The 9042-nt window shown below is 35.1% G+C and overlaps 1 protein-coding gene across 1 annotated transcript; it reads right to left on the bottom strand.

Moving 5' to 3' along the window:
* Positions 1 to 482: 482 nt before the first annotated feature.
* Positions 483 to 2531, bottom strand: LOC122600230. Its single transcript, XM_043772955.1, has 2 exons — positions 1586 to 2531; positions 483 to 1471 (listed from the first exon to the last, which is right to left on the bottom strand). The coding sequence occupies exons 1-2, from the start codon at positions 2529 to 2531 to the stop codon at positions 483 to 485; spliced, it is 1935 nt and encodes a 644-aa protein (XP_043628890.1).
* Between the last annotated feature and the right edge of the window lie 6511 nt (positions 2532 to 9042).

The following is a 9042-nucleotide window of genomic DNA, read 5'->3' as shown; positions in this document are numbered from 1 at the left end:
TTTGAGTTCTAAGTCTGTGGGTGGCTCTTCTAGAGATGTTTTGATCCTCAATCGTTCTTCCTTCCTTATTTCCTCAAATTCCTCGTCCTCTAGTGAACTTTCGTCTGTGCTCAGCTTCATTATTTTTTTAGCTTCCTCAGGTTTCACATCTCCATCTTCTTCATCTTCAAATTCTCCCCAGATGCTATCAACGAACTCTAGTAATTCCTGCGTGTAGTCATTCACATGTTCGTCAATTACATCAACGCGAAAGCATGTATCATCAGTAGAATATGAGTGTTTCATTGCTTTATCAATTAGTAAAGGCCATTCTATCATCTCCAACACCTAAGGTTAATTCCTTATCTTTTACACGAATTATTGCATCAGCGGTGTATAGAAAAGGTCTCCCTAAGATTAATGGTACTTTACTATCCTCGTCCATTTCAAGTATAACAAAATCAACTTGAAATATGAAACGTCCAACTTCTATCAACACATTTTCAGCTATGCCTAACGGGATATTGAAATGAGCGGTCAGCTAATCTAATGCTGATTCTCGTGGGTTTTAATGCTCCTAAGGACAATTTAGCATATAAAGAATAAGGCATCAAGTTTATGCTAGCCCCTAAATCCGCTAACGCATCACAAGTTAATATGTTTCCAAAAGAACAAGTAATTATGAAACTCCCTGGATCATCAAGCTTTGGTGGAATCTGATTCTGCAAAATGGTTGTGCATTCTTCATTAAAAAATGTTGCAGACACTTCCTCCAACTTGTCCTTGTTGTTCAACAATTCTTTGATGAACTTAGCATAGTTTAGCATCCCTGCAAGTACATCAACTAATGGCACATTGATGCGAATTGCTTTGATCATCTCAAGAAATTTGCCATATCTTGCCACCATATTCTCCTTTCTCAATCGTTGTGGGTATGGAATCTTTGGTTTGTACGCCTCTAGCAGTGGTTTAACTGGTTTAGTGGAAAGAGTTGGCCTCTTTTCTGTTGGTTTTGGCTCCATTTCAATCTCTTCTGCCACACTTTCATCGTCGGTGAAGTCATCTTCTACAGGTTCGGATACAAGTTTCAGTGAATCGGTAGGAGCTTCACTTTCAATGTTAGTTTGGTAAATGTTACCAGCCCTTGTAGAAATAGCATTTACATGCTCGGTTCTAGTGGGAGGGGGCTTATATGTTTGGTTTGAGTTTGAATTTGAGCTTGAGGGTCTCAGATTTGGTTGTGTATTGCTGGGTAGTGAGCCAGTTGGTCTGTCTGTTGATGTTTCACTTATGCGATCCAACTTCTTTTCCAAATCAGTTATAGACGCTTGGTGATTATGAAGGCCTTGTTCGTGATTGGCTCTGAGGATATCAAGTCTCCTGAAAAGTTCCTGGTTGGTTGTTTTTTGAAAATTCGTGAAGTTTTTTATTGTTGCTTCAAGTGATGTTAAAGTGGTTTCCTCGTTTGACTTTTGGGTTGGTTGTATGGGTACTTCATTATGTGGTTTTTGTTGGTGATTTGGGAAATTCTGGTTGGTTTAGTTTTGGATATCTTGGTTGTTTCTAGGGTATCTTGTAGGGAAAATGTTTGAGTGAGAATTAAAACCATTGGTAAAATTCCCTTGGTTGCGGTTTTGACCCCAACCATGTTGGTTATTTCCTTGGTAATTGTTTTGCAAATAATTCGCCTCTTCATGAACCCTAATTGCATCGTAATCTTCAGAGTTATGGCTTGCCCCACCATGTGAGTAACCATATTTCAGATTATTCATCTCTTTTTCTAGGCTGTTGAATTTGTTAGTGAACAAATTCATCATAGTATCAAACTTTGCCTCCATCCTTGAACTTTCTTCCTTTGCTTCCACGAACGATACTGCCTTTGATTTCCCTTCCTCAACCTTGGTCTTTGACATTCTCATCATTACTTTTTCCTCCATGACTTGATAAGCATCATTTGCACTTTTGTATAAAAATATTCCTCCACCAGCCGCATCAAGTAGAATTTGGGAATTCTCGTCTAGACCATTGTAAAATATGTTTACAATTTGTTCTTTATCGAGACCATGACCATAAGATTTTTTAAGCAATTTTTTCAATCTTATCCAAGAATTGATATAGTTTTCTTTTTCGTATTGCTTAAAAGTTTTTATGTCATTAAACAATTTTTGTTGCAAACCGGGTGGAAAATATCTATTTGCAAAAACTTTTTTCATTTCATCCCAAGAATCAATTGAACCTTCTTCTAATCCATTGAACCAAAGTTTAGCTTTCCCTGTCAAAGATAATGGGAAAAACCGTAGCTTAACCGGTTCTACCATGTCTCTACTATATTTAAACATTTCACAAATTTCCTCGAAATCCGCGATATGTTTATATGGATCAGAAAGAAATTTACCATCAAATTGGTTTTCTTGAATCATTTTCATGTGGTTTCCTTTAACAATGAAATTATCTGCTAATTTAGGCTTCACTATGGCGGATCCAAGGATCGTTGCCACATTTCTTTGCCTGCTCCACATGGGTTGATTAAGTCTATCTATTGGGCCTACCATGTTAATCGATGGTGGTTGATTTGATTTTTCTAAAACAATTTTTTCTTCTTCAAAAAGATTTGACGCTCCTGTGTTAACAAAACTACTACTCTCTAAAATGCTTTTAGAATTTTTCAAAGATTTCTTTTTCCTTTTTGAAAATGATTTTTCGGGATTGGATAACGGACTAGCGAGTGGTTGGTTGCTGGTCCTTGTGTTCATCCACTCCTTATATTGCTGCAAAAGAAAAACAAGAAAACTGTGAAAAGCACCTATTCTATAAAATAAAACATATAAAAATAAACAGCTAAAAATAAAATAAATAGAAGTAAAACAACGAAACATAAAATCATTTATGTGGAGTTTTGAATTATTGTCTGAGTTGGTGTTATACTATATATATAATTATTAGTCCAACAGTCCTCAGTCCTCAGTCCAACAGTTCAACAGTTCAGGAATCCAATGTTAAATATCTACTCGAGGCTCATAGGTCAAGAATCGGAATAACACAAGTGAGGTTAACCACAATCCTAGTCGAGGTTAACAGGATTCGAGGTAACCACACTGGTCATGTCTCGTTTTCCTTACCACAATCACCCAAGCAATCTTTATTAAAAGTGCAACGGAAGAATACTATTATTAATTATTATATTTTACATATATATATAAAAACAAATGAAAATATACTACTTGAGATGGATTAATATAACTACTTTTAATGATTTTTTTTCCAGATTTTTAACTTTTTTTTTTTTTAAAACAAACAATAAGGAATAAATAATCAACAGAACAAGTAACTTTTTAGAAATAAATTTCTAAAAAGGATCGATTAAACTTAATACATTAAAAACTACTAAATAAACTTATTTTCCCGGCAACGGCGCCAAAAACATGATGTGTAATTTGAGTGTATAATTTGTTGAATCGTTTGCTCGTAAAAATCACCCAAGTTTTAAATTTATAAAACAAGGATATATTATAGTTATATTACACACGGGCAGTGTACCCTGCCGCGTATAGTATAGCTAGTAGTAAGTCCAGGATCGTCCAAAGGGAATTAGTATTAGTAGTAAATTAAACTATTAAGTTTAATCTAAAAAGAAAGTGTAAAGTTGGGGGGTTGTGACCGAGTTGTCACGTTGCTTAACAAACTACGAGTGGTCTTTTGAAAGCTTTTAAATGACTAAAAAGGAAATTTTGGCGTAAGAGGAGTGAAAGATAAATCTTAAGGTCATTACATCCTAAAAATAGTTTTTTAACTATTTTTAACGAAAAGAGTTTGTTTGATTTTAGAACTAGAAAATGTTTTCAACCCCCAATTTATAATCGGACTGTCACTATCTGATTAGTAAACTAATAAGTGAAATGACTAACCGGTAATTTAAACGATTAGTTTGCCATTATAGAACAAAAGTAAAAATTAGAACGAAAGACATCAAGATGTAACACTCATACTTGAAAATGACATGTCCTTAGACTTAGCTTTTACTACAACTTGTGGCTGAAAATTACATGGAAGAAGTCCACATGCACTTCAATTGAAAATTACGACTTCTTGAACTCAAGTAAAACCAAAGCTAAATTTTGCACCAACGGAGAAACTTCGTCGCCCTCAAATTAACTACTGCGGTAACCGGTAACGATTCTACTACTTAAAACGGTTAGACTACACCTTCGTCTAACTATAATGTCACTCGAACGGACTTGAACCCTTTACGATTAATCCGTAAACTACATCGAAAATCACGAAAAATACTCGTAACTAATTTTTACGCGAACATGCAAACTAGCACGAAACTTAACACACTACTTAATGGATGCTAAACGAGCTTATAACAACTTTTTGAACGAAATTTGAACGTATGAATTTTACGCAAGTTGAGATCGAAGTTTTCGAAAATGTTATGAACAAGATTTTAAATGAAATGTGAAATACACGAGATAACAACTTGTTGAAACTTAGAAATAATAATTTATGGCAATATCACAAGTACACACTAGATTTAAATGTTTGGTGATTGGAAATCTGATCGTATGACTGAACGAAAAGTTTTGTAAGAACTTCGGGTAACTTGAACACTAGACTAATCCATTACAAACTAAGATTGCAAACAATTGAGCTAATGATTTAGAATTTGGTTGTGACTGGAAATGGTTTGGAGACTATGGAAGACTTCTCAGGCACAACTTGGACGTTCTCTGCAAGCTTCCTTTTATAGTCAAATTCTCCAACTTCCTTCATTACTGAGGAGACATGATCAAGCCATGCTACAGTTGTGAATAGAAGGAATTTGCTCCAAACAGTCAAGCAAATGTCAGGTGTTGAAAATATGGTGTGATGCAAATTTGACTTTTTGCTTTTGCTTTTGAATGTCAATTGCCATTAAATGTATGCTGTGTATTTCTTCATTTCGTGGCTTTATCTTCGCGTGGCCAGCTTATTCGTCAAAAACGGATATCGGATGAAGAAGTTATGACCAAAACAGTGCATCAACGTCAATTTGTAACTTTTCAAGCACTTTTTCACCAAAATCCATTGCATCTTGTTAAATCACTCATACACACAATAAGTAACTAAAAGACATTAATTTACATTCAAATGAGTTATAATTATACGTTAAATTGCACAATAACGCTAAATTAAATATGTATAATTTAAGCGTTATCAGGGACATAGGAATTATAAAACTGGTATGATAAATTTGGTAAAATTATGTGGTTTATAAAAAATAAGTTATTAGATATAGATATAATCTGAAATTTTATGGATAATCACTTATTTGATTTTTATAATTTTTAAATCGTACATATTTTTTAGCTGGTCTATCTAAAATTGGTATCAGAGTCACACACATTTTCTTCGCGGGGGCATTAGACTAGAAATTTGTTTTACATCAATTTTATTTTATTAACTTAAAATACTTCTATATAAAAATAGATTATTCTAATAAAATCTTAAATATTTAAATCTTTTAATATTACAAAGAAATAAGATGAGTTGTTTGGAACTTATGAATAATGTTGAAGATTCCAAAACCTGCAAAAGAAGTAAAAAAATGTAGACTAAATTCAATGAAAAGTCTTTGGCATTAAAGTCATTTCAAATTTCAAATACTAATACACGTGAACATGACGAACATTTGCCACCATATATGAAGTCTTTGCCACCAAAATCTTTAATATATATATATATATACAATTCTATATAATAATAAAAATATTATCTTATTTAAATATGATATTATGATAGAGAATTAAGCCTCTAGCCTAGTCCAACCCCATACCCAGTGGCCAGCTCCCGACTTCGATCATTTTTGACATACACCCTAAATCTATACTTAGTGGCTATCACCCCATATATGTAGCCGTGTTTATTGTTTCGAATGGAAACTAATGACATTGACCGTAGCTCAAATGAGGTAACTATGTGTTATCCTTGGTTCAATTTGTGTAGAGGGACGTAAATGTTGAACATTTTTCAAATTTGCTCGTCTGCTGGATTTTGTTAGTGATTCAGATGCATCCCTTTTTTCAAACTACAAGGTTATTTTGTAGTATGGTAGTTAGATCGGTTAAGAAAAGGAAAGACCCAAAATGATATAATCATCTAATGTTCAAATAGCTTAAGCTTTATTTGAGCTATAAACTTACTCGTGACATGGCAAATGCCCTAAATGGTTTCGTTGTTTATACGTAACCCTACAACCTCCAACTTTTAAGTATGTTGTTAGATTTTCTCCTAATTTATGGACCATACCTTGATCAATCAAAAATGGATCTTTGCCTTCATGAATAGTAAAAAATCAATCACCTTTAACAATACAATAGATTTCTTTGCCCTCGTTACTTAACACTAGTTCATTTCCACATCCCCTAAATGAGCAACCTCTACCCATGAACGGATAAAAATTGTTTCCTTCGAGTGAGAGCAACTAGACCATAACAACACTCTCAATAAATAATTAAAACATCGTCAATAATAGCAGTAACTAGGTGATGTGCTAAATCGAGTTCAAAATTTATAAACTAGAAATATCCAAAAAATCACTACTACACACTATCGGGCAGTGGACCCGTTCGTATGCAATATTGTTAAGAGATAAGTCTGTGTTCGTTCTCGGGGATTGGTTTGAACTAGTTGTTTAGTAAAATGGTTTGGAAAACAGGGTGTTGCTTAAAATCTCACTTATACAATTAAATTAAAGTAATTTTAAAAGACAGAACATATAAAAGTAAAGAAAAGTTTCAGACAATATTAATAAAGATCATCCACCTTAAATTCACTAGACTTCAAACATGATTGCATTCAATTAAGACCAAATTCATTTGAGTTGAAAAGATAATCGTAAAAGGATTAAGGTGCTCACGTGGTACCACCAACCGTGAGCAAATTACCCGATCACCTAAGTTGCTAGTTAAATTACCCAAGCCGGTACCACCAATGCCTAGACAACCTTACCAACAATTAGTTTGTTTGACTATCGAATTGACAATTGTACCTATGTGAAATTAACATGTTACCACCAACCGTTATAAAACACGTTGACAAAATGACTCCTTTTATTAAAATGATATTCACTATCATACCATTGATGATATACCCATACGGAGCTCTAGCTCCGTACCCGAAGCAGAAGCAGAATACGAAGCCAACTTCGTATAGGTAAACCCATAACAGAACTTAACCTCTGTTCAACAAAATTACCCCGGAGCTCTAAAGGCAACAATCACCTAGCTCCGATGGGGAATATACTAAAGATCTGATATAATTAAACGTGTATCAAAGCTCCGATATACTCGGACATAATTAGGTAACAAGATTACCACAAATCTCCTCAAGAAGGAAACAAGATATTCACAAAGGAGGAAGAGATTTACCCTAATTCTCTTACCCTCCTCTCCAAGAAATCGACCCACTATATAAGTAGAGGAGGAGCCTCACGGCATACTCATCCATGAGACGAACAACATACAAAACCCTAAATAAACCCTAAGTCGAACAAATCGGCTTAGACTTAAAACCATCCGGCGTAAAGCGGTCCTCCGACCCTCTGACCGTAAGGGAATCGTCGATCAACACCCATAACCCAACTCACACCTCTGGTTGAGTCATAGTGAGATTATTTGATCAAACAAATTGGCGTCATCCGTGGGACAGATTCGCGACAGCGTAAAAAGACATATTTGCCCTTATAAGATGGCTCCGGAAGAATAAACAGCATCGCCAGCAGACTCAGAAGAGTTCATCAAAGCGCCAGATTGGAGTTATAAATCCAATCGAAGGTAGTATGATGATTTTATTTTTTGGTTTTTGAGTCTAACGCAATATTTTACAGATAAAACCTCCCATTAGACTGGGGGGCTTGATGATATACCCATACGGAGCTCTAGCTCCGTACCCGAAGCAGAAACAGAATATGAAGCCACCTTCGTACAGGTAAACCCATAACAGAACTTAACATCTGTTCAACAAATTTACCCCAGAGCTCTAAAGGTAACAATCACCTAGCTCCGAGGGGGAATATACTAAAGATCGGATATAATTAAACGTGTATCAAAGCTCCAATATACTCGGACATAATTAGGTAACAAGATTACCACAAATCTCCTCAAGAAGGAAACAAGATATTCACAAAGATGGAAGAGATTTACCCTAATTCTCTTACCCTCCTCTCCAAGAAATTGACCCTCTATATAAATAGAGGAGCCTCACGGCATACTCATTCATGAGACGAACAACATACAAAACCCTAAATAAACCCTAAGTCGAACAAATCAGCTTAGACTTAAAACCATCTGGCGTAAAGTGGTCCTCCGACCCTCTGACCGTAAGGTTATCGCCGATCAACACTCATAACCCAACTCACACCTCCGGTTGAGTCATAGTGCGATTATTTGATCAAACAACCATGAACTAGTGATAATTGCTCATAGACAAACAACCATTTGAAAATCACATATGCATCCAACTAGTACCACTAACGAAAAACAAACATGCCACCAATATCATAATAATATATAAAAAAGGAATTAAATCCCCAAGATCTTGGCACAACGATAATTGAAAATAACTCTTCATTCGTCTAGTTTCATCAAGGTGGATGATTGAATGTTTAGCCACACATGATTAATTTAAAATAACAATCAAAATAAAGGAAGAACAAGATATACCAATCGTTCTTGAAAAGTAAAATTGCAAGATAATAACTTAGATACGATCTAAATGGATGTTCGTGAATCTTCAATGAATCGAACAAAGAAATCTTGCTTAGATCCTTGAATGAATTCCTTGTATAGCAGTTCCTAGAAAGAAAACTTGATCATTCTGGAAAATAGGGTTTTTTTTTCCTTCTATTTATACCCTCTTGAAAACTGATGCAAAAAGCTGCCAAAACCCTTCAGTCCCGTCATCCCACTGCGGCACAGTGGGCTGTGATGTTCCCCACTGCGGTGTAGTGGATATCCTCTGACTTGGGCACGTTGCTACCATGTATGACTGCGGCGCAGTGGGTCTTGGTCACCCCCACTGCAG

This window comes from Erigeron canadensis, chromosome 1, assembly GCF_010389155.1.
Source record: "Erigeron canadensis isolate Cc75 chromosome 1, C_canadensis_v1, whole genome shotgun sequence".
NCBI classification, from domain to species: domain Eukaryota; kingdom Viridiplantae; phylum Streptophyta; class Magnoliopsida; order Asterales; family Asteraceae; genus Erigeron; species Erigeron canadensis.
This window is presented reverse-complemented; position numbering and strand designations above follow the sequence as displayed.

Coding starts and splice junctions, on each gene's coding strand:
- LOC122600230 (XM_043772955.1), bottom strand. CDS start 2,531: ATGGTAGGCCCAATAGATAGACTTAATCAACCCATGTGGAGCAGGCAA. Junction 1,472..1,585: donor CCAAGGGAATTTTACCAATG/GTTTTAATTCTC, acceptor CACATAATGAAG/TACCCATACAACCAACCCAA.